Raw genomic sequence first — 27,309 nt, 5'->3', positions numbered from 1 at the left:
AATGCCATCAGACTGTTAAACAGCCATCACTAACATTGAGTGGCTGCTGCCAACACACTGACACTGACTCAACTCCAGCCACTTTAATAATGGGAATTGATGGGAAATGATGTAAATATATCACTAGCCACTTTAAACAATGCTACCTTATATAATGTTACTTACCCTACATTATTCATCTCATATGCATACGTATATACTGTACTCTATATCATCGACTGCATCCTTAGGTAATACATGTATCACTAGCCACTTTAACTATGCCACTTTGTTTACATACTCATCTCATATGTATATACTGTACTCGATACCATCTACTGTATCTTGCCTATGCTGCTCTGTACCATCACTCATTCATATATCCTTATGTACATATTCTTTATCCCCTTACACTGTGTATAAGACAGTAGTTTTGGAATTGTTAGTTAGATTACTTGTTGGTTATTAATGCATTGTCGGAACTAGAAGCACAAGCATTTCGCTACACTCGCATTAACATCTGCTAACCATGTGTATGTGACAAATAAAATTTGATTTGATTTGATTTGATAAAATTGCATTTTATTTTATTTGACCATGACAGTTTACAATCTAGTGTTACTCCAAGCAGTTTAGTCATCTCAACTTGCTCACATTATTTATTACAAGATTTTGTTTAGAGTTCAGTGAGTGTTTTGTTCCAAATACAACACTTTAAGTTTTAGAAGTATTTAGGGCTAACGTATTCCTTGCCACCCACTCTGAAACTAACTGCAGCTCTTTGTTGAGTGTTGCAGTCATTTCAGTCGCTGTAGTAGCTGGCGTGTATAGTGTTGAGTCATCCGCGTACATAAAAACTCTGGCTTTACTCAAAGTCGATAGTAAAAATTGAAAAAAATCAAGGGGCCTAAACAGCTACCCTGGGGAATTCCTGATTCTAACTGGATTATATTTGATAAGCTTCCATTAAAGAACACCCTCTGTGTTCTGTTAGACAAGTAACTCTTTATCCACATTATAGCAAGAGGTGTAAAAGCCATAACATATACATTTTTCCAGCAGCAGACTATGATCAATAATGTCAAAAGCTGCACTGAATTCTATCAAGACAGCCCCCACAATCATTTGATCATCAATTTCTCTCAGCCAATCATCAGTCATTTGTGCTTGTTGAGTGTCCTTCCCTGTAAGCATGCTGCAATTCTGTTGTCAATTTGTTTACTGTAAAATAGCATTGTATCTGATCAAACACATTTTTTCCCATAAGTTTAGGTTGGCTTTACTATTCTTAGGTAGCAGAATTACTTTAGCTTCCCTCCAGGCCTGAGGGCTCACGCTCTCTATGTCACGACTCCTACCGAAGGTGGCTCCCCTTCCTGTTCGGGTGGCGCTCGGCGGTCGTCGTCACCGGCCTACTAGCTGCCACTGATTCTTTCCTCCCCCTCCTTGTCTGTTTATTGGTTACACCTGTTGTTAATTTGGTTATTAGTTGGGCTTTATTAGCCAACCGGCCCACCTGCTCTTTGTGCGGGATTGTTCTATGTGTACTTGTCGTGCCCGCATGTATGTCACGGCTGTTTTGTGTACGTGAGCTGTTTTTTGGATACAGTTTAGTTCCCCTGTGGATTTGGGTATTTGTGTTGAGTGGCATCTGCTTTTTCACCTGGTCGGTGTATTAAAGACGTGCCTACTCTGAACTCTCTGTCTCCTGCGTCTGACTCCTTCCTCCACTACACCCCGGACATTAAACTCTAGTAGGCTTAAATTGAAGATGTGGCAAATAGGAGTGGCAATATTGTCTGCTATTATCCTCAGTAATTTTCCATCTAGATTGTCAGACCCTGGTGGCTTGTCATTGTTGATAGACAACATTAATTTTTTTCTCACCTCTTCCACACTGACTTCACGGAATTCAAATGTATGTCTTTCATAATTTGGTCCGATATACTTGGATGTGTAGTGACAGTGTTTGTTACTGGCATGTCATCCCTAAGTTTACTTATCTTGCCAATGAAAAAGTCACTAAAGTAGTTTGCAATATCACTGGGCTTTGTGATGAATGAGCCCTCTGATTCAATAAATGAAGGAGCCGAGTTGGCTTTTTTTTTTTAAATTTAAATTAAGGTGCCCCAAAGTTTTTTACTATCATTCTTATATAATTAATTTTTGTTTCATAGTGTGTATTATTTAGTTTAGTCACATGGTTTCTTAAATTGCAGTAGGTTTGCCAATCAGTTGGGCTGCCAGACTTAATTGCCATACTTTTGCCTCATCCCTCTCAATCATAATTTTTTTTATTCCTCATCAATTCAAGGGTTTTTAACAGTTTTTACAGTCATTTTCTTAATGGCTGCATGCTTATTAATAACTGGAATAAGTTTCATAAATGTGTCAAGTGCAGCGTCTGGTTGCTCTGCATTACACACCACAGACCAGCAAATATGATTTACATCATCAACATATGAATCACTACACAACTTATTGTATGACCTCCTATACACTATATTAGGCCCAGCCTTTGGAACTTTGGTTTTCCTAGATATTGCTATTATATTGTGATCACTACATCCTATGGATTTGGATAGTGCTTTAAAGCAAATATCTGCAGCGTGAGTAAAAATGTGATCAATACATGTTGATGGTTTAATTCCTGGGCTGTTTGTAACTACCCTGGTAGGTTGACTGACAACCTGATCCAGGTTGCAGGCACTGGTTACAGTTTGAAGTTTTTGCCTGAGTGGGCAGCTTGATGAAAGCCAGTCAATATTTAAATCACCTAGAAAATATACTTCCCTGTTGATATCACATACATTAGCATGTCACGCCCTGACCATGTCACGCCCTAACCATAGAGAGCCCTCGGGGTTCTAGGGGGTGTTCTAGTCTTTAATTTCTATGTTGGTGTGAGTATAGTTCCCAATTGGAGGCAGCTGATGATCGTTGCCTCGAATTGGGGATCATACTTGGTGTAGCCCTTTCCCACGTGTGTAGTGGGATATTGTTTTGTTTTGGATTAGTGCTATGTGCGCTACGAACTGCACGTTCGTTTATTCTTTTTTTTTTTTTGAAGGGTCACTTTAATACATATGTGGAACTCTACTCACGCTGTGCCTTGGTCCGCTTATTATGTATACGACAAATGTGACATAGCAAGCATTTCACACATGTTATCCAGATACTGACTGTTAGCACTTGGTGGTCTATAGCAGCTTCCCACAAGAATGGGCTTTAGGTGAGGCAGATGAACCTGTAGCCATATTACTTCAACAGTATTTAACATTAGATCGTCTCTAAGCTTTACAGGAATGTGGTTCTGAATATAGACTTCAAAACCGCCTCCATTGGCATTTCTGTCTTTTCGGTAGATGTTATAACCATGTATTGCTACCACTGTATTATCTTTACAGGAATGTGGTTCCTCCTCTGCGCCGGTGCCCAGTCCGGTGCCCAGTCCGGTGCCCAGTCCGGTGCCCAGTCCGGTGCCCAGTCCGGTGCCCAGTCCGGTGCCCAGTGAGTTTCAGAGATAGTCAGAATATGAATGTCATCTGTTACAAGCAAGTTATTGACTTCATGGACCTTGTTATTAGGCTACATATATTAATATGGGCTATTTTTTTGCACTTGTCTGGGTTTCTTGATTGTTTTTAATGCTTCACTGGGAAGCTTATCAGAGGTAGACTTACTCATGTTAATTACATTGGAGCTGATAGGGCAGGGTGAGCTGCATAACGTGGTCTTCCTACAATTGCACACAGCCTCAGTGCTAACAGTGTAACTCTGGTTTATAGGCTCATGATTACTGCTTACAACAGCTGTAGGATAAACAGATGTATTCGGTGCAATTAGGGGTACATAAATTCATTGAATTACATTGTGTTTGCCAATGCCCCTAAGAACATGTACATTTGATGCAGCATTGTCCTTTATGATCTTTTTGGCCTTCCTGTGACATCGGGTGCTGTAGGTGTCCTGGAGGCCAGGTAGTTTGCCCCAGGTGATGTGTTGGGCAGACCGCACCACCCTCTGGAGAGCCCTCACCTCCTCCTTGGAGGCTGTCTCGTCATTGTTGGTAATCAAGCCTACTACTGTTGTGTCATCTGCAAACTTGATGGAGTTGGAGGTGTGTGTGGCAACGCAGTCATGGGTGAACAGCGAGTACAGGAGGGGGCTGAGCATGCACCCTTGTGGGGCCCCAGTGTTAAGGATTAGTGAAGTGGAGGTGTTGTTTCCTACCTTCACCACCTGGAGTTGGCCCGTCAGGAAGTCCAGGACCCAGTTGCACAGGGCGGTATTCAGACCCAGGGCCTCAAGCTTAATGATGAGCTTGGAGGGTACTATGGTATTGAATGCTGAGCTATAGTCAATGAACAACATTTTACATAGGTATATTCCTCTTGTCCAGATGGGATAGGGCAGTGTGCAGTGAGATGGCGATTGCATCGTCTATAGATCTATTTGGCGGTAAGTAAATTGAAGTGGGTCTAGGTTGTTAGGTAAGGTACAGGTGATATGATCCTTGACTAGCCTCTCAAAGCACTTCATGATGACAGAAGTGAGTGCTACGGGGCGATAGTCATTTAGCTCAGTTACCTTTGCTTTCTTGTGTACAGGAACAATTGTGGCCACCTTGAAGCGTGTGGGGACTGCAGACTGGGATAGGGAGAGATTGAAAATGTCCGTAAACATACCAGCCAGCTGGTCTGCGTATGCTCTGAGGACATGGATAGGGATGCCGTCTGGGCCGGCACCTTTGCTAGGGTTAACACGCTTAAATGTCTTACTTACGTCGGCTATGGAGAAAGAGAGTCCAGGGTCCTTGGAATCAGGCCAGTCACCTTGCCATGGTTAAATGTGATGGTTTGCACTTTCAGTTTTGCATGAACACTGCCAAATACCCACAGTTTCTGGTTAGGGTAGGTTTTAATAGTCACAGTGGGTACAACATCTACTATACACTTCCTGATAAACTCAGTCACCGTATCAGTATATTCGTCAATGTTATTCTCAGAGTCTATCCCAGTCCGAGTGATCAAAATAATATTGAAGTGTGGATTCCGATTGGTCAGACCAGCGTTGAATAGTCCTTAGCACAGGTACTTCCTGTTTGAGTTTCTGCCTATAGGACGGGAGGAGCAAAATGGAGTTGTGATCAGATTTGCCGAAGGGAGGGCGGGGGAGGGCCTTGTAGGCATCCCACAAGTTGGAGTAGCAGTGGTCGAGTGTTTTACTGTAGCAGCGCGAGTACTGCAGTCAATATGTTGATAGGACTTCGGTAGCATTTTCCTCAAATTTGCTTTGTTAAAATCCCCAACTACAATAAATGCGGCCTCAGGATATGTGGTTTCCAGTTTGGGGCCATCGTGGTATCGGCTTGAGGGGGAATATACATGGCTGTGACTATAACCGAAGATAAATCTCTTGGGAGGTAATACGGTCGGCATTTGATTGTGAGGTATTCTAGGTCGGGTGAACAAAAATGACTTGAGTTCCTGTATGTTATCACAATAACACCATGAGTAGTTAATCATGAAACATACACCCCCTTGCTTCTTCTTCTCGGAGAGATATGTATTCCTGTCTGCGCGATGAACTGAGAAACCAACTGGCTGTATGGACTCAGACAGTATATCCCGAGAGAGCAATGTTTCCGTGAAACAGAGCATGTTACAATCCCTGATGTCTCTCAGGAAGGAAATTCTCGCTCTCAGCTCTTCAACTTTATTATCCAGAGACCGAACATTAGCGAGTAATATACTCGGATGTGGTGGCTGTTGTGCGCGCCTCCTGAGTGGGACTAGAAGTCCATTGTGAGCACCTCTTCTCCGCCGGCGATGTTTTGGGTCAGCCTCTGGAATCAGTTCAATTGTCCTGGGTGGTACGAACAAAGGAAAGTTGTATTCCTAGTCGTAATGCTGGTAATGCTGATGAGTTACCGCCCCTCTGATATCCAAAGCTCTTCCCTGCTGTATGTAATAACACAAAAACATTTCTGGCCTAATAATGTAAGAAATATTACATTAAAAAAACAAAATACTGCAAAGTTGCTTAGGGGCTAGAGGCTCGTATGCCCTCTCTATCGACGCCAGATTCTTGACAATACCAGACCAGATTCATGACATTCTCCTTGTATCGTCACTGAGGCAGCCTACTGTCATGACGTTGGCCTGGAGGTAGGTTTAGGACAGTCATAAATACCTCTTCCCCCCTTTTTCCTCTCTCTACCCGACTGATGTTACATTTGCAAAACCCTTGGTTAATAACATAGAGATTCTGGGAACATCAGAAGGTGGGGGGAAATTAACTATATTCTGGTAATCCGACAAATTGAACATATGCGGTGGTACTTAACGAATATGATGCCAGTTCGGTTGTCATCTGAGACATTCTCATCAATGATAAGATGACATAAACTCTACAGTGGAAAGTCTACACATCAGAGTTATCGGATTCACATGGAATTGTTGTTCAATTTAAATGTTTGAATATGAAATGATTTGTGATGGGATGAAATGTGATTTTAGCTTCTAAAATGTGAGATTTGGGTTTTCATAAGGTAGGGCTCTGCTCTATCAGTGGCCCACCCCTGTGAAGGGACATGGGCTATACAACTTTTCAAACATGCCCTCCTCTAACCTTCCTATATAAAGCCTTGACGACAATATGACCATCTGTTCTGAGGATGTGAGGACAACGGTCTGATGTCAGAATGGTTCAGTTAATAACTTCAGAAAGAAGCCAACATCAGCGTGAGCTTTGGTTGCGAATGGTATGAACTTTGAACTCTTATTCACTTCAGAAGTGATACCTCCTAGCCGTTGAGTTAGCAACAGCAGCTGCAAACGCAGGTTAGGAAGGAACAGACAGAGTATCCCATCTACCACACAACAACGTTACTACAACGTATCCAATTGACCACCAAAGACATTCTTCAAAGGACAAAGGACTTGGTTTGGCAACACGGCCTTCCATCTACCACCAACCTACTGAAGCGCAGCTCAGAGTAAATATTTATTGCATTTTCCTTTTCCAAATGGGCGGTAATTTAGAATGCACAAGATACTGTATTTACGATAGCACAGCTTCGCCCTTTGTTCCTCAGTCTTCCCGCTCTTTCACTCAAACCCAGCCCCTTTTCTTTTGTGTAACCAGCTGTCATATCTGTTCCACCCGCTAGGGACGTTTTCCTTTATGACGTAATTTGTAATCAAATTATGATTTAATTATGTGTATGTGTATGTGTAATTCTGTGTGATTAGTTAGGTATTTAGTAAATAAATAATTAAACCCAATGTTGTATTGCTGATTCAACTTGTTAGCCAGGGTTCGTGCAGATAAACAGGAATTTACAACTTTCAGATGAGACTGAATTAAGATGACGATTAATATTGACTGCTATTGATGTAAAATATGAATAGGTCTTTAAGAGTTTATTCGGAAGATAACAACTCTATAAATATTATTTTGTGGTGCCCCGACTCTCTAGTTAATTACATTTACATGATTAGCTCAATCAGGTCATATTAATTACGGATAAATTATTTTATAGAATAGCATGTCATATCACTTAATCCGGCATAGCCAAAGACACTTGAATTCACCCGGCGGACGCTACTCTGGCCAATCCCCTGTGCTCATACTTAACCAATTCTATCGACTCTTGATTAGATGAGAATTACCTCCAGACTATAGGGAAGGCTCACAACTGCAAGGGACATTACTCCCTCAATGAGTCTCATCTTATTGATTAATAGCATGAATATATGGACCCTGAGTGGAGGCCCTCTTGACAGATTAACTAGATCACAGTTTAGTGAATGCACTCTCAAATGCAAATGCAGAAAGCTAGATGCCGCAAATCAGCAAGCCTCTACGGCGGGAGTGATGGGAGAGGAAGGAAGGGATGGAAGGGAGTGAGGGAGGGATGGGGTGAAGAGGACAGGACACACTGAGGCGCGAAAGAGTTTCCTCTTCAATCCACTCAACTAGACGAAGCATTAACCTACATGATTAGATGGTATTCACAGCCCCATGCATTATCATGTCATCAGATATGAGGGGAAACTGGAGAGGGAATGTGATGAATTGGCATCGTGTCATTAAAAAGAATGGGAAGGGAAAGTGCACATCGCTTTAGACCGCTCCCTCCCTATGTCAGTCTCCAACACAATCTTCCTAAATTATGATGATGCACATAGATGATGATTTAAAGGTAAGTGTTCTGGTGGAGACAAATGATCCTTGACTAGTAATGTGGGTGCTGGTGATTGGGGAGTTTCTCCCTATGGTATCTACAGTAACCTATATAACTATAACAGGGCCCATTGGGGATATCAAGTTGGTCATATTTTATTTAAAACCTGCAGCTGTCCGGTATTGTGGGGATGGGATTGGCACACCAGTTGAACAGGGCACGATTGGTGCGATTATCAAAAGGGGCGGATGTGTGTGTGTGTGCCTCCCCCTCCAGCTGCCTGCTGTCTAGCATGCATTAAACAGAACAGGTGCTTAGACAAGAAGTGTAAAGACTTCTGCTCAACAAATTTTGTTCATTGTTGCGTTAGAGGTCTGTATTTTCTACAACCTCCACCAGAGTCACCTCGTGGTAATGGAGGTCATACAATCAAATGGGTTTTATCTAACTAGCCTAGACACCACTCTGTCTGGGTCACCACTCAAACTGAATGCTCAGTGAATACTCAGCTTTCTCGACTGTCCTCATGAGGCCTAAGAGTACATGCTCAGTGACTTACAGTACCCCCAAAATAACCAGACCCCATTCCGATGTATAATCCGAAACACTCAAGTAATCAGGATCTTAAGCACTCCCAATAGCAATTGAATAAGTGAGTTCCACCCTCACCTTCTTTCTGTGTCATTAGAAATGCCAAGAGGACTACAGGGACCAGTTTGAAAGGTAAGACACACTGACACTGGTGCCCAGATCCACAATTGTTCTCTCTGGGGCTGGGTTCAGCTTTCCCCTCAAGACCTACTGCCTGCATTCTTGCATTTGGGCGGATGGCAGCCATTACAGAGGAACTCAGGAGTAAGACATCCTGGTAATGAGGTCCTACTTCAGCTCCCCCTCCTCATCACTCACCATCACTTTATGACTTCATGACACAGCGCTCTGGGACCTGAATGGGAACAGGGCGTCGGCAGCAGTCAGAGGAGATACCCATGGGGTTCGCTGACTCGCACACACACACACATACATGCATGCATACTCACACACACATGCCCACACCACCTCATGAACACTCTCTAACCCTCACACAATCAAATTGTTATACACACACAAACGGAGTACTTTACCATGGTTTATAGCTGAGTTATGTCCTTGGGGAAGTGTTATTTCCAAAAGCAAGACTAACACAAAAAAATGACTAACACAAAAAAATGTAATTCAGAAGAGTCTGTACGGTTATATATATTCAGCATGGCAGTGAAGAAGATTTACAACTATTTCACTGCAAGAAGAACATTGAAGAATGTTGAAGAACATTATGTTCATGATTGATCATTAACCACTAGAGGGCACTTGGCAGACATACGCTGAGGGATAAAAAAACAACACAACCTACATGGACGGAGTTTACTATGTAGTGTGTGTCAAGTTACCATTATCACTGCTAACCATAAGAGGAAAAACAACACACACACACACACACACACACACACACACACACACACACACACACACACACACACACACACACACACACACACACACACACACACACACACACACACACACACACACACACACACACACACACACACTGCCAGCTGCTGAGAGAAAGGATGATGACTGAGGCTCTGATGGATTTAAGAGGGATGCGGCAGCATACTGTGTCTGTTTTAAACCTGCTCTGGTAAACCTGAGTATCAAGCTGCTATTCTTATTCAGTGACAACTTTCAGTCCTTTATAATGGAGATGGAGTCAGTATGGGACATCCTTCCTATGACTTCTTCCTATGACTTCACACATCCTTCCTAAATGATTTATAGCAGTGATGAATGCATTTAATAAATACAGAAGAATGTTTGTCTTATTTCTCAAAAATACAACTTTCTCACATACAAACCCCAAAAGGGCTTTTCATGACTATGGGTTTCTTATCTGCCTGCAGGTAGAGGCTGATATAATCGAACATAATGACTTACTGAGTGCAGCGAGAGCACTGCTCAGAGCAGCACTGTTCAGAGCGCCACTGTTCAGAGCAGGACTGTTCAGAGCAGGACTGTTCAGAGCGGCACTGTTCAGAGTGGCACTGTTCAGAGCGCCACTGTTCAGAGCGCCACTGTTCAGAGCGCCACTGTTCAGAGCAGGACTGTTCAGAGCAGGACTGTTCAGAGCGCCACTGTTCAGAGCAGGACTGTTCAGAGCAGGACTGTTCAGAGCAGGACTGTTCAGAGCAGGACTGTTCAGAGCAGGACTGTTCAGAGCAGGACTGTTCAGAGCGCCACTGTTCAGAGCAGGACTGTTCAGAGCAGGACTGTTGCAGGACTGTTCAGAGCAGGACTGTTCAGAGCAGGACTGTTCAGAGCGCCACTGTTCAGAGCAGGACTGTTCAGAGCAGGACTGTTCAGAGCAGGACTGTTCAGAGCAGGACTGTTCAGAGCAGGACTGTTCAGAGCGCCACTGTTCAGAGCAGGACTGTTCAGAGCGCCACTGTTCAGAGCAGGACTGTTCAGAGCGCCACTGTTCAGAGCAGGACTGTTCAGAGCGCCACTGTTCAGAGCAGGACTGTTCAGAGCGCCACTGTTCAGAGCAGGACTGTTCAGAGCAGGACTGTTCAGAGCAGGACTGTTCAGAGCAGGACTGTTCAGAGCAGGACTGTTCAGAGCAGGACTGTTCAGAGCGCCACTGTTCAGAGCGCCACTGTTCAGAGCAGGACTGTTCAGAGCAGGACTGTTCAGAGCGCCACTGTTCAGAGCAGGACTGTTCAGAGCAGGACTGTTCAGAGCAGGACTGTTCAGAGCGGCACTGTTCAGTGGCTAGAAGGCATTCCCTTCCTTTGGTGTCCCGCTATATTAGCATGCGTTACAGACATGTTTGGAACACAGTGCATAATGAACCCCCACATCCCCTCTTAATTACAGTTTTTTTTCGATTGCTAAACGACAGTGGACACAACTGGAGTCACATGTGCAAAACTCTAACTACAGTCTGCACAGCAGCAGTTCATGTGGACCAAACTCTAGTTCGTTTTTCATTGCTTGAACACAGTTTTCAAAACTCTACACACTTATCCCATGACTTTAACCACAACCTGCACAACACTGTGGATTTACAGCACTTTGTTCAAATGCTAACACACTGCTGTCAAAACTGTGAACCACACATTCAAAAGGGAATAGATTTCAGCCTTGTGCCTTTCAAACACTGCTGATTGCAATTTCAGCTGAAAGGCTAAGCAGGTGTCTTGTTTTAGACTTGTTAGTGAACACACACACATATTACAGTATATATTGGTAGAGCTCAGAAAGACTCATTTTGGAAATGGAACAAGGAAGATGGGTTCGTGGAGGGAGAAGGGTGGCAGGGAGAGGGCGGATGCGTGGAGGAAGACAAAGAAGACAAAGAGCTGTTATTTCAGATGAAATAAGGGCTACACTTATAGACCATGTCGTGAACCATGGTCTCTCATTGAGAGAGGCAGGGTTGAGGGTGCAACCCAATCTGCAAAGATCCACAGTGGCATCTGTAATGCGAATTTTCCATCATGCAAACAGGTGAGAGTTACATCCTTACTTACAGTAAATGAAAACATTACAGGAATCTATTTTGTATTGCAATTATAGAATATTTACACAGATATATATTACAGTAAGTTTGACTGTAAAATATATTTTTACAACAGGACCCAAAGGCTGCCCCCAACAGGGGTAAGAGGAAAAATATTTTCAGATGCGCAGGAAAATGCTATTGTTGACATGGTTGTTGTCAACAATGCAATAAAACTGCAGGAGATTCAAGATAGAGTGCTGGCTGATAATGATATATTTGAAAATGTTAATTCTGTCACCACAACAACTATTGCTCGAGTCCTAAAGAAACACCAAGTTACAATGAAACAGTTATACACTGTACCGTTCGAGAGAAACTGAACGGGTAAAAGAGCAAAGATACCAATATGTCCAGGTAAGACGTCTGAGGTTACGTACACAGCTATACAAAATATTTACAGTAAAAAAAAACACTAGCATTTCTACAGTAAAACTGTGCACTTAATGTTTTTCAGAGAGTAATGGAGGTGGAAGCACTGGAAAGACCACATTCATTTGTATTTATCGATGAAGCTGGATTTAACCTTGCCAAAACACGGCGCAGAGGAAGGAATGTTATAGGTCAAAGGGCCACTGTGGAGGTTCCAGGCCAAAGGGGGGAAAATATCACCAGGTGTGCTGCAACGGCCAATGATGGTTTGCTTCTCAACACACCACTCATTGGCCCATACAACACAGAAAGGCTTATAGCTTTCCTAGAACAGCTCTATGCTCAGCTAGTGCCAGCAGAACAGGGGGAGCCAGTAAGAAACCCCCAAGTTTTTGTCATAGTTTGCGATAACGTTGCTTTTCACTACTCTGCAGCTGTCACAGATTGGTTTGCAGCACATCTCAGATTTATGGTTTTGTACCTGCCTGCATATTCACCCTTCCTCAACCCAATAGAGGAGTTTTTCTCTGCCTGGAGGTGGAAAGTGTTTGGTCACCACCCACATGACCAAATGTCTCTTTTGGAAGCCATGCGTGCCGGATGTGAGGACACGAGTCCAGAGGACTGCCAGGGATGGATAAGGCACTCCAGAAGGTTCTTCCCCAGGTGCATGGCAAGAGAAAACATTAGATGTGATGTTGAAGAAAACCTGTGGCCTGATGCTAGAGAGAGGCAGGATTAGCCCCTCAATTATTTGTTCGAATTACAATATGTACTTTTAGTTTCTACACTTTTTTTCTCATTACTGTAATTCTGTAAATTACTACAGACTATTGAAGCAAACTGCTCATTTTCATTTACCTTAAAGAATTGTTATGTTCTAAAAATTGTAATAAATCATGTGAAAGAATGTCACTCTTCTTTGAAGAAAATATTACTTTGTATGAAGTCACTGAAATTGTTCAAACTGTAAAGATGAAAAGTTTGTATTTTCTGTATTGGTGTTTGATGCTAGTGTTTTTACTCTCAGTGTGTTCTGAGTGACAGTGTGTGTTATCTCAGTGAGGGTTGTGCATAGTGTTTGGCTGCACTGAGCGTGTTTTGAGCCATGTGTTAAGAGTTGTGTTGCTTGGAATGAGTTTTGCAGGTGATGTGAACTGTTTAGCTCAGGTGACTGTTGGTAGTACAGACTGTAGTTAGAGTTTTGCACATGTGACTCCAGTTGTGCCCACTGTCGTTTAGCAATCGAAAAAAACTGTAAATTCAGCAGCAATACGGGCCCAACGTTACCCTCTGATGGTCTTTCATCCTACACCTCTATTGACCCTGTTCACATCCCCCCATCTTCACCCCTCTCCCTCTCTCTTTTCAGCGTATTATAAGCCCTTTCCAAAGCTCTTATAAGATTGCTTTACACAGAGATATTACATTTCAGATTATAATGTGCTGTGTCAAAGGTAATCTATTTCATGCTTAAACACTGCTTGGCCAAAAACTGTACAGACAGTGGTAGAGTGGCCTAGATACATTAGGGTCCGGTGAGACAATAAGCACTACCGATCTCTTACTACACTCTAGTACTATGTTAAATCACTCATGTTTCACCCTGTGGCAGTGGTAAAAGAAGAATTTATCTGTAATCAGACTGGGTTGTGAGTGTGTCTGTTTGTACCTGTGAAAAGGACATGTGTGAGACACACACACAGCTCCTTGCCCGCCCTACGCCACCCTGGCAAAAGGAAAGATGTCTGATAAGTGCAAACGCTCCATTTCTCTAGCACCCTCTCCATCTGTTACCTTGCCTGTATTTACAGGGAACACATCCTTCTCTCATGCTGCCAAGGATGGAATATTACATTGCCCTCCTCAACATTAATTATGTTACCAGATGGCCTGATCCACAGCCATGACATTAGGCTTCCTCAGTGCCATATATGTTACTGCCTGATGTAGCAGTTTACTGAAGGAATCCCAATTGTGGCTACAACAGCAGTATGGGGGGGGCTGGTAAACTCACCATAGACTTCTGGTCCTGGAGAAGGTCTTGTCGACACTAGAAAGAGAAAGAACAAAGAGAGATATCAGATCAGACTTCTTGTCTCCCACCATCTTCACTGGTCTGGTTTAATCAATGGGTTCCACTGAGTGTCAAGTCATACCAGACTAAAGAAGAGTCTAGAACAATGCCATAACCAAATGACTACCAACTGACTGACTCAGTTGGTAGAGCGTGGCGCTTGCAATGCCAGGGTTGTGGGTTCCATTCCCATGTGGGACCAGTATGAAGATGTATGCACTCACTACTACACTCTGGATAAGAGCATCTGCTAAATGACTAAAATGTAAACAGAGTTTCATCTAAAAAGGTGAAAGCATCAGGGATTTTGGCTGAGGACTAATTTGGCTGAAAATAATATCTACGACATTCGCATGCCTGTAAAAATCATCATTTACAACGAGAATTTAACCGTAGTCTGTATTTAAAACAGCATCAACCTCCATGAACCCATGGCACCAGATTAATGGGTCAATAATTTAATCTCCCTCTGCCTGACTACCATCCGATGGGCACTCTCAGGTTGAGGCTGGCACCATCTCCTAGGTGAGTAGGCAGTCTGGCTGAGGTGCCAGTCAGACAGTCAGAGCCCATTGTAGTGCCCAAGATATGAGAAAAGCCACAGCAGATAGGATGACGAGAATCATAGAATTAGAAATTAGAATACTATAATGGACATGAACCTTCTTATGATGGGATAAAGGTCAGCCATTTTGGTCAGGTGGTGGATCAACCATGGTTTTCCTGTGCTGTGATAAGATATTGTGTAAATCAATGAGTTTGAAGAATTGATCTGCACTGCATGTTTGTTAGCTAGCTAGCCAGCCAGTTTTAGAGGAATTATTCAAATTAAATGCCAATATGCCAACAGAACATGCAGTCAATCCACAGCCATACACTGGCTGAAATCAATTGATGATGGGACTTAGCAAGATTTAAATGCAACTAGTACTGATATTGTATCATATAATAGCACTCACATCTTTCCAAGAAAACATTGAGACATGCATGCCTAGCTTCCAATATATGTTTTTTACATTTCTGGTCTGTTTACATATATTTTAGAGGCTATTCATACAGAAAATGTGTATAAACTGTATTTATAATGATATGACAATATTTTAGGTTGACAATAATTATATTACACAATTTCTGATATATCTAGCTTTTTATTTTCCTGCATAAGTAAAATCAGGATTTTGTCTCTACGGCCATTCATTCCAATTAGACTAGTTTGGATTTCTCCCTGGCCACAATGGCTGTCACCAACCCATTCGGAAACTTAAAGGGTATATGACATAGCCCCTCTAGTAATTTAATAGGATCTCTATGGATGAGATAGATAGAGCAACAGCCCATTTTATTCTCTTGGCCATTTTCCATGGAATTGTTTTTGGTGTTTGCACAGAGAGAGATAGTGGTTCAAATTCTGACTACATTTACCATGCTGCATACAAATCAAACCGGGCAAACGCTCTGCCTGGATCAATCACAGGAGCCGTCATGGAGTAAATGCTGAATAAATGCTTAATACGGTCAATCAATCAACTGCTAATCACCACTTATCCCTGCCCCCCTGAATCCTAAGCCAATCAAACAAATGTCTGTCATTCATAGCAAATCAAACTCAAACAAAAGCCATCCATCAGAAAGTATCAGAGAGAGATAGAGGAAATAAAATGTACAGGTATTCTTCACACACCCCATCAACAGGAGATTAGTCTTTAGAACACAACAGGTATTCTAGGTTAATATAGGATGGCACAGCAGATTGAATATGCTTTTGTAGTGAAGTCATACAATCTGCTGGGCATAACTAGCATACTGCTGCAGACCTCCTCAATGCTGACTAGGTGACATTGGATGGATGACATTCATCTACCCTACTTTTCTCCCTCTCTTTTCATACAGGCCCTATCAGGTTGATGAATGAGACAAGCGACGGCCACTGAAGCAGTTCAGATTTTCCAATGCCAAGCCAGTGACCCAACGTGCATCCTAATAGCATACTTTAAGCCCAGCATGGTTTAATATTATCTCCCTTATCTAATCTATTCTGAGGGCATTTTCTACAATTTAAAGTGATCCATTCATGCCTTGTTTGAGTTCTAGGGGATATTAGCAGCAGAGATTAGATGAATCCCTGTCCTGAGGACAGGACAGTGCAAAGGGATCACTGACGTTACTACTCCAACCAAGGAGCATGAATTGAGGAGCAAACTGAAGTCGACAGGATATTCATCAACACTTGGAGGACAATGAAATTAAATAAAAAGGCTTCTTTATTGTTAAAAGTAGAACCAACACATTTTGGCTTCTGGCGTTCTTAAGGGTTTTAGGACAGGACAGGCAGGAGGAGTGGTGAAACATGCTTTAGAGGTATGGGTGCATCTTGCAGTAGAATGGCTGTGCCACTGGATGGCTCAGTAGAGCTGAAGGTTCAGTCTGGAACAGGAGGTTTTTTTGCACATTAATTGGGGAGGATGGGCTCATAGTAATGGCTGGAACGGAATAAATTGAATGGTATCAAATACATCAACAACATGGTTTCTATGTGGTTGATACCATTCTATTCCAGCCATTATTATGAGCCGTCCTCCCCTCAGCAGCCTCATGTGGTCTGTAGATAAGAGTGATAGGTTCCCTCAGGATCTCCTCTTTGTCTCAACATGGCTGAAGATACAGTATGAGGAACTACAGCTGAGGAGATGAGGAACTACCTATAGACCGACTACCTGTTTTATAAGATAGGTAACGTGAAAAATGCAACATTTTGCTCAACAATCCAAAAACCAGAACCAACTGTTAAACTCTCTCGCAGGATGTGTTTATAGTTGTGTTTATACAAACAAGTAGTCCCACCTCATTGTTACAGTATGACATTCTGCACAACTTGAAAGCTGTTGTAAGACAACAGGAAACGGCCATTCACGTTCTGCTTGTGTTTGACTGTTAGCAATAACAAATGTCAGGCTGTCACTCAGGAGTCGCTCTCTGCTCCTCTTTCTGCTGACTGAGGGGAAATCTCTGTTTTGGTGTTAACGGTACACAGTGGAAAACACTCCTGCACAAAAACAATGTCACAACCAGGCAGCCAGCATAACAATAATAATAATAATAATAATAATACAGATCATGGTATCAAACCAACCATAATAATATAAAACATTTATTTTTATCTTATCAAATAAATGTCAGTAACATAATTAGGAAGTTATATCTAAAGCCTACTGAATCTAGGGGTTTGTCAAGGGAATCATACTGTCTTGTTTCCTCTTAGAATGTACAACATTTATAAATTGCTTATATGCAAATAAAAAGTAGAAGGAACATACATTTTTAGGTACAGTAACACAAAGATAGGAGCATTTCTGTCATTTAATATATGATAGTCAGCTATGCATACAAAAAGGACAATGTCACCTTTACCCTCTTTATGTTGGGATAGAGAGAGGAAAAGAAAAATCAAAAGATAATGAGACCCCGCCAACTCCTTCCCTCCTAGGGTTGTACTACTCCCTCCCTACCTATCTCCGTAGCTCCCTTATGTCCCAGGGTTGTACTACCCAATCTCCCTCCCTCTCTTCCTACCTACCTACCTCCCTCCCTACCTGCCTCCCTTCCTCCCAGGGATGTACTACTCCAGGGCTGTTCTAGCTCATGGCTAAACTGAAGGTTGAAATGTCCTTTGTTACATTTTCAGGGCCTTCTTCCTCTCAAGGATTTCTCTTGATACTAAAAGCTAATGTCCCTTTTGAAAAATGAACAACTAAATGCATACAGTCAAAGAAAACTAATAGAAAACCATGTCCAGCCTGAACACTCAAGTATGTACAGTGTACAGTGCATTTGGAAAGTATTCAGACCCCTTGACTTTTTCCAGATTTTGTTACGTTACAGCCTTATTCTAAAATGGATTAAATTGATTTTTTCCCTCATCAATCTATAATCATAATGACAAAATGAGAACATGTTTTAAGAATTGTTTGCAAAAAATAAAATATTTACATTAGTATTCAGACCCTTTGCTATGAGACTCAAAATTGAGTTCAGGTGCATCCTGTTTCCATTGATCATCCTTGAGATGTTTCTACAACTTGATTAGAGTCCACCTGTGGTAAATTCAATTGATTAGACATGATTTGGAAAGGCCCACACCTGCCAATATAATGTCCCACAGTTGACAGTGCAGGTCAGAGTAAAAACCAAGCCATGAAGTCGAAGGAATTGTCCGTAAAGCTCAGAAACAGGATTGTGTCGAGACACAGATCTGGGGAAGGGTACCAAAACATTACTGCAGCATTGACGGTCCCCAAGAACACAGTGACCTCCATCATTCTTAAATGGAAGAAGTTTGGAACCACCAAGACTCTTCCTAGAGCTGGCCGCGCGGCCAAAGTGAGCAATCGGGGGAAAAGGGCATTTGACAGAGCTCCAGAGTTCCTCTGTGGAGATGTGAAAACCTTCTAGAAGGACAACCATCTCTGCAGCCCTCCACCAATCAGGCCTTTACGGTAGAGTGGCCAGACGAAGCCCCTCCTCAGTAAAAAGCACATGACAGCCCGCTTGAGTTACCAAAAGGCACCTAAAGGACTCTCAAACCATGAGAAACAAGATTCTCTGGTCTGATGACACCAAGATTGTACTCTTTGTCCTGAATACCAAGCGACATGTCTGGAGGAAACCTGGCACCATCCCAATGGTGAAGCATGGCGGTGGCAGCATCATGCTATGCAGTTGTTTTTCAGCGGCAGGGACTGGGAGATTAGTCACGATCGAGGGAAAGATTAATGGAGAAATGTACAGAGAGATCCTTGATGAAAACCTGTTCCAGAGTGCTAAGGACTTCAGACTGGGGTGAAGGTTCACCTTCCAACAGGACAACGACCCTAAGCACACAGCCAAGACAATGCAGGAGTGGCTTCGGGACAAGTCTCTGAATGTCTTGAGTAGCCCAGCCAGAGCCCAATCGAACATCTCTGGAGACCCCTGAAAATAGCAGATCTGAGAGGATCTGCAGAGAACATTGGGATAAACTTGTCACGTCTGCTCCCGCTCTTCCCTCCACCTGGCGCTTGAGGGCGCCAGTTTACACTGCATCACACACTCCTGCATCACGGACTCCTGCATCACGGACTCCTGCATCACGGACTCCTGCCATCCATCACGCACACCTGCCTTCCCTCGTCACACGCATCAACATTATTGGACTCACTTATCTCCTTTTTATTTCCCTCCTATATTTGTCAGTTCCCTGCTCTGTTCCCCACTGCTGAATTAATTGTTTTTTGTCAGTATTACCTTTGCTGATGCTATTCCTGTCTGGTGCCATGTCCGTTATTATTAAATGTTTTACTCCCCGTACCTGCTTCGTCTCTCCAGCGTCATCCATGTGACAAAACTCCCCAAATACAGGTGTGCCAAACTTGTAGTGTCATACCCAAGAAGACTTGAGGCTGTAATCGCTGCCAAAGGTGCCTCAACAAAGTACTGAGTGAAAGGTAATATTTCAGTTTTACATTTTTTGTAAATTTGCAAGAATTTCTAAAAACCTGTTTTTGCTTTGTCATTATGAGGTATTGCATGTAGATTGATTAGGGAAAAAAAGCAATTGAATCCATTTTCGAATAAGGCTATAACGTAACAAAATGTGGAAAAAGTCAAGGGGTCCGAATACTTTCCGAATGCACTGTACAGTAATGTCAACATGGCTTTTCACCATGCCTTCTATACAGTATTCCTTATTCTTCCCTGAGGCCCACACCTTCTATAAGGTGCAGTACAGTATTTTGAACCACGTGACTGATCTGAACAGTGTTCTTGTGTTTTATTTCTTCATATGTACAAAGGCTCTATGTATTAGTGTTCTCGCCCTCTGTATTATTCTCCCCCAATGTCCTGAGTACCATTATCCATTTACATGCTCGGGGAGGCTGTGTATGGAAAGATGCATGCGGTTATAAAGATGTGACAAAAAAAAACAAATTAGAGGAATAAAATCTCCATTAACAGGGGGACAAGCTCCATTTCTCAGAGTGCAGATGGCGGTCAGTGGGACTATCTAATGTGCTCCACTACTCAGAGCTGTATGTGTGTGTGTGGGTGGGAGTGTGTGTGTGTGTGTGTGCGTGTCTCTGTGTGTGTGTACACATGCATGTGAATGGTGGTTCCTCCCCCACTTCTATAGCTGCGTAAACCTGACGCACAAAAATATCTAAGAATCTCACTCTATCCATGGAATTCACTACAGTGCCAACCACAGCATTTAGAGCCTGAACAATTGGTTGATGCTTGGCTGGAGGGTGGGCGATTCTGTTAAAACAGTCTTGACGATCCAACTTTGAATCAAACTGTGTCCATGGAACTCCACACACACTGAACTGTACTATTCACACAGGACCTAAGGGTCAGCCAAAGGCTTAGTTTGTACTCTGAGTCTCATGAGTGAAATGTTTTCCTGCATGTAGCTGTCAGTGCCCAGGGCCAGGGCAACATAATGATGGAAGTTAAGAGTTATTCCAGTGCCAAGGGGTTTCGATGCAGCTAGTCTACACAACATCATACATCCTTGAATGCACATCATTTCTGTGCTAAAGTGTGTAATTTACAGTAAAAACTCACTAACCAACATTCATACCATTATAATGCATTGATGTAAGCCACATCTAGCTAAACTCTTCATATGCCACCCACCGACCACAAAAACACAATTAATTGTAACAGATCTGTCAATGTGTGTTTTACACAGAGACCGTACACTATATAGAGACTATTATTTGTTTATTTTTATATATTTTTGGGGTACTTTTTTACCCCTTCTCCCCAATTGGTAGTTAGTCTTGTCTTGAATGCGATGCAATGGCTTAGACCGCAGCGCCACTCGGGAGGCCCCATATAGACTGGTTTAACAACATCCCTTGAACTCTTGTCCTTATCAATGCAACAAATTCCCAGCAGCATCTAATAGTACCCTGAATCAAACCTAAAACCTATGGTGAACCTCTGTCTCGCAGGCAAACAAATAAACATACACACACCCACTATGCCTAACTTTCCGGTGCTGAGAATAAAAACAATAAAACTCACTGGTTGGTCATAAATGAAAGACATTACTCTCCAACACACATTACTATTGTAATTTAAGAGGTAATGATCACAGTGGTAAATGTGTGTTGGAGAATATTTCATCATTGCCCCTCTATTTCTATCTCCAACTCAACTCCTGTTTCATAGAGCTCATTATGAAATCACTTCAGTAACTTCCAGAGCTAATCATAGATGTTAACGAGCTGTAGTTCAGAGCAGACACTGTTGTCTGACCTTGGTATCTTTCTCTCAACTGCTAGTCTGCTCAATATCTAAAGCATTATACCCCAGGTGATCTCACTAGATCTCAGGCCTAATTCTTCAGTGATGGAGTTAATTCCATACCAGGTATTGCTATCTATAACACCTCCCCATTACTATCCCCCACCAAGGCTATTTCTAGCCTGCCGAGCGACACACATAAGTAAATGTTATCTGTTGTCCGAATGGCTTTCATCCTTACCCTCCATATGCTCCGAAAGTGAAGCTCCTCTTTCTCTGTGACATCCTACTTGCTTGGGCTGCTGATGATTTCTGGGGAGAGTTCACAGCAAGTGAGCAATGGGAGTACTCATACCTCTCCCCTCCCTCCTTCCCTCGCTCTCCCTCCCTCCTTACCTCCTCTCTGTTATACTCTTTAAACTCTCTAGGCTGACAGAGGCTGTGTGTTTTACAAGACTACATTTCTGTCAATAAGCATCACTGCCTGCCACCTCCCTCTCTCCTTTCTTCCTTTCACCCTCATTTTCTCCTCTGCTCCCTCAGTAAGTCATATCTCCCTCAGACTAAGAGAAAGGTGCGTCCAACCATTCCGTTACCCTGGTAACGAGCAGGTGCCCCTCTCTCCCTCACTTAGACTAAATTCATTTCTATGCACTCACATGTCCTCAATTCCCATCCTCATCCTAAAAATAGGTAACTTCTTGTTTCATCTTAAAACCTCAGTCATATTATCACTAGAATAGAATATGCCCTTTACTCAAGTAGTCTTAATATTGTACAAGGGAAAACATGTGTATTCATTAGTAGCAGCAGCCAGATTCAAGGCTCTGACAGGTTGAATAGTGGAAGAAAATGACTTGCACTGAACTTGTGGTAATCAGCTCACTCCTACTAGAAAATGGAATCCCATTAACTTTTCCTACCCTACAGTCAAGTTAGACAAGTCTACATAAAAATAACCCAGCAAACTAAAAGGTTAAGGAGGTCAAACCCAAACAAATAGCATTGCATCTCACATAGAAATGTGGATTGTATAGAAAGCTGGCTAAGGGTGTGGTGCAGGTGGAGTATCTGCTGACAAGAGAGGGTCCTAAGCCTGTCCTAAGGTCAACCAAGGATAAAGGGATGGATCACCCTACAGATTCCTCTTCTCCCTTCCTCTGCTCTGCCCTCTATATAAGTAGATTCCCCTCTAGCCTGCCTGCTGTCCTGTGATCAGAGCGTCTTTTCCAGGAGTGTCCTGTCCAGGAGTACAGAGCAACCTCTCCTACTCTGTTCCCCTTCCATCAGCTGTGGTGTCGGGGTGCCCTGGTGCCCATTGAACCTCCTCTTATTCAATTAGGCCAGAATGGACGGTGGCCAGATGTTGGCTCTTAATCAAATCACAAACACGCACAGCATTGGACTGTTCTGCCCGCACCTGTCTGCTCCCCTCCACTCCCATCCGCTCGCCTGCCTGACCCTTGTTTGCTCTCGCCATTGAGTGGAGATTGGTCAGACAACCTCCACAGCAGATATGTCTGTAGGACGTGCCTTCGCATCTGTTGGGCCACAGAAGAATGGGATGTGGACTCCACTTTCATACTTCAGTAATCTCTATATAAAGTGGGCTGAGGTCATAAATGAAGAAAACCCAGGCTCTGTGTGGGATTAAAGTTAGCCATGTTAGAACCTCTTTCATTTGGCAACTGATTATCCAGCGTAATGGTTTATGGATCATATTTTCAAGATGAATGATAAAGATCCCATGATGTTCCTCTGGGGGAGTATGTTTCATGTCTAGTCTTGAACAAGCAATGAGCGATACTGTATACTGAGTCAAACCAGGTGAAATCTTAAGGACAAGCCTGCACTTTGTTCCAGCTAACCAACTACAGTATGCTGTCTGGGCGCTGTGTGTGATAGCCATAGCAACTGAAATGTAATTTCTCCAACAGAATGAAAGCAGGATCCTCTGGATCTGTACTGCAGTCTCCTAACTCCTCGTCAATGTTACAAGGTAATGCACTTTGAAGAGTTCTTTTGACTATTGCTTTTCCCCTCCAGAGATGACCAATGCCCCTCTCCAAAAACAATTACCCAGAGTAATGTGTGTGGGGCAGGTGAAAAGGGACGGGTACGTTAGCATAATTAGTCTGTCCACCAGTCTCAAAATGCCACAGCGCTGCTTGTGCTCCTATTAAAGTGGGTCAGACGCAACTTTGAGACGGTCTCAGACGGCAACAAGGGCAGCACAGTAATGAGCGACTGCCCTCAGAGATGGGGTTGAGTACACCCTGAGACGCCTCTGTTTTTTCACTGTTTCTTTTTTGTAAGGGTTGGTAGGCCTATACAATAACATGTTTCTCTACCATCTGACAGAGGTGACTTACAGAACCATAAACTATCAAAAATAAAGAGTCACACACGCCATATATAAACTCCCAGTAATTTATTGGGTAAATCACCAACCCTTCAGCATCATCGTACCCTCTTCAGGGTGATGTCACCCTACCCTACCAGGTTATGTGCGACTCCATTTTGATAGTTTATTCGCCGTTAGTCAGCACCTCCACGCAAAATCCTTTTTCTGGGTGTGTGCCAGCTCATGTTTGTTTGTTTTACTTACAGAACCATAACATCACATAGAAATATTACTGTATAGACAATCACTAAGAATTTATCTCAGCACTATTTCTTCAAATGAAGAAATAGCCTCGTCTAATAGAGGTCCGCAGGGCTAACAACCCATTACATGAATGTCATGTCAACTTTGTGTTCTCCACCCTTTCCACCACTGATTGACATATCACAGTTCCACACTGTTGTTTTGTGGCCCAGTATACCTTGTGCCGCACACCATCCCATCCCACCTGATAAATCAGTCAGAAGCCTTCAGCACCAATTAAATTAGGAAAAATTGGAAGAGGAAGAGACATAGAGACACAGACAGGGAGATGGCATGAGTGTGAGAGCACCTTTCCTTGGAAGAAAAAGAGATGAATAAATTTGGGTTGGGTCAAAAATACTGTTAACCAACCATGTGTATTGTATGGTATATTCATACAATGTGTACCCTGTACTATTATAGTCCTTTACTTTAAGTGTCACGATCGTCGTGGTAATCATACTCGGACCAAGGCACAGCGTACGTAGAGTTCCACATGTTTATTAATTGAAAGTCATAAAAACAATAAAGAGCAACGAAATGTGACGTTCTGTAGTGCTCACAGGCATCAACACAAAAACAAGGTCCCACAAAAACCAGTGGGGAAATTGGCTGCCTAAATATGTCTGCCCCAATCAGAGACAACGATAAACAGCTGCCTCTGATTGGGAACCATACCAGGCCAACATAGAAATAAATGCACTAGATCACCCACCCTAGTCACACCCCAACCTAACCAAAATAGAGAATAAAAATACTCTCTATGGTCAGGGCATGACATTAAGTTTAATACTACTACTAAATCACAATGAATTGAAAAGCAATAACAGTCAAGGAGTAGCGGACTAATGCAGTCCTCTTAGAGCACCCCCCCTGATCAGAAGAGGAACTACCTTCCATTTCAGTTGTGCAATGGAGTGGATCGTATCAGGGGCTATTTGCAAAGCTGTGTGAGCCAGATAAGTTTGAATTTCATGCATGGTGTGATGCGTCATTTGCAAACTACAGTTCTTTGTTTGAGTATGAGCAAAAGGATCTTTCGAGAAATTCCAAGACCGCAATCAATTTCTTTAGGAGGATTTGCAGATGCTACAGTATCAGATGCCCCTATACACCCAGAATATATCAACAGAAGGGAATTAGAATAACAAGGAGAGGAAAGACCTCTCCAGAAAACTTTTCCCATTCATTATCTGACCAAGCCAGAGATTAAAATGATATTAAAATAATATATTTTTTATTCCAGTCAGGACCTGTACACTCATTATGGAAGGATGCAGCGAAAGCCAGTGTTCCATAAATTAATGAAACAAATGACATTCTGCCTGCCTCAAATTGCAAAACACAGATAAATATACAGACATTTTATAACCCAGTCATCAAACAGACTGCTTTTTTAATAAGGCTATTATTGTCCAGCCTCGCCTAGTCCACTGAATGTCGTGAATTCCACAAATGTCTTCTCTGGGACTGCTAGAGAAAAGTATGTATGCATATTACAACATAAATCATTGGGTTGGTGAGAACAGAGAGAGAGGTGGAGCGAGAGAGCGAAAGAAAGAATGAGCGAAAGAGAAAGTGAGAGAGGGGAGATGAAAAGAGAGAGATAAAAAGGGTTGGTACTGTATGTAATTAGATGGTAGAGGGATTTAAAAAATGATGTTACTGCTGGATAGAGAAGGACATTCTTGACTTTGACCTGTGAGAAGAAAAAAAGGATGAGGAAGGGGTTCAGGCTCAGTGTATGAGAGAGTTGAATATCACATGAGCGGCAGGTAGCCTAGCGGTTAAGAGCGTTGGGCCAGTAACCCGAAAGGTCGCTAGTTTGAATCCCTGAACCGAATACTTAATCCTAATTTCTACAGGTACTTAACCCTAATTGCTACAGGGTCACCGTTAATGGCTAGCCGTGGCCACATTCTCCAAGCGTTTCAGGGGGAGTGGGATATGCAAAAAAACGAATTTCCAATTCACACACTTGTACATGTGTGAAATAGGACAAATGTAAGTGCCCACCTAATTATTGTTACATAGGCACAATTCAAGCCTGGAAAATGTGGTTGGAAATAAGGATCCATTCACCTTTATTCTCCCCACCTACATTGATCAGGTTTACAACTGTGAGGAGGGAGGCAGAGGAGAGGAGATAAAGAAGATGTATGAAGACACAAATCCTGTGGAACTGGAAGTATGGCAACACTGCTGAGAGACATGGAGAAAATCCCTGCCTGCCTGTGTGTCTCAACTGGACCAACCCACATACTGTACACACTACAGGACAACACACCTACACCATATGCAACACATTTTCAGAGGGGAATACTGAGAGGCAGAGGCCTCTAGGAGAAACAAAAGAGAGGTGGAGAAGGAGGGATAGAATAGACCAAAGCTGAACTATCTTTCAGCTCAACTAGAAGGAGAGCACCCACAGACCAAAGGCATTGGTTAATGACTCTGCAGACACATACTGGGAGGGACACAGATTTGAGACCTACTTTGATTTATCCAGAGGAGAGGGACAGACACAGAGAGGGACAGACAGAGTGGGGATGTCTCATCACACTGCTTTATTAAAATAACACAGGCCTGCCTACTAGCTCTCACCACCATTAATAAATAAAATATATTTTTACAACCTTGAGTTGGTCATAGCTACTGTAACAGCATCATATACATTTTGAAAATAATAATGAAAAAGCAAATCAACAACAGAACTTCCACAAAATCCCAACTGAATCCCGGGATACTAGCAATAGTGGCAATCAGACCACATGGAAAAGGAGAGGTTGAAAATACTACTGCTTCAAAAGGACTGATCTCACTGGGAGCTTTTGGAAGAATGCCAGGTGCGGTTTCCCGGCAACAAGCCACTCTGGGGTTTACTCAACAATGGGCTCTATTGTTTCTTCGGCTGGAGTGTTTCAGCACCATGGACAGCAGCACGAGCTTGGAAATGGGCCAGAGTAGAGTAAAGGAAACATACAGTACACATACACTCTTTAATTCACAAACACAAGCCATTTCAAATAAGCACACATTAGTGGGAGGAAATATCTATGAGTATTTTCCAGAACCTGATGCTTTTCAATGCCAGCTGTATTGCTGAGGGTATGGACAGTACTGTAAAGGAATGGCCCCTGTGTGCAGTGTGATCC

The 27,309-nt window shown here is 42.7% G+C and overlaps 1 protein-coding gene across 7 annotated transcripts in view; it reads right to left on the bottom strand.

The window, feature by feature from the left end:
* The window catches only part of LOC112218790 (rap1 GTPase-activating protein 1), a 130,108-nt gene that overhangs the window by 50,806 nt on the left and 51,993 nt on the right, over positions 1-27,309 (bottom strand). For 2 of the 7 annotated variants that reach the window (XM_024379946.2, XM_024379954.2), the window contains exons 1-2: positions 21,749-21,852; positions 14,161-14,196 (exon numbers count right to left, since the gene is read on the bottom strand). In XM_024379946.2, the coding sequence (XP_024235714.1) occupies positions 14,161-14,196; positions 21,749-21,792 (80 nt within the window). In that variant the 5' untranslated portion in view covers positions 21,793-21,852. Of the gene's footprint in view, positions 1-14,160; positions 14,197-21,748; positions 21,854-27,309 lie in introns of those variants that run through there. The other 5 variants (XM_024379962.2, XM_024379979.2, XM_024380008.2 and 2 more) reach the window with 3 other exon arrangements.

Source organism: Oncorhynchus tshawytscha, linkage group LG02 (assembly GCF_018296145.1).
Source record: "Oncorhynchus tshawytscha isolate Ot180627B linkage group LG02, Otsh_v2.0, whole genome shotgun sequence".
Lineage (NCBI taxonomy): Eukaryota > Metazoa > Chordata > Actinopteri > Salmoniformes > Salmonidae > Oncorhynchus > Oncorhynchus tshawytscha.
The sequence above is the reverse complement of the archived record's forward strand: the minus strand, read 5'-3'. Positions and strand labels throughout refer to the sequence as shown.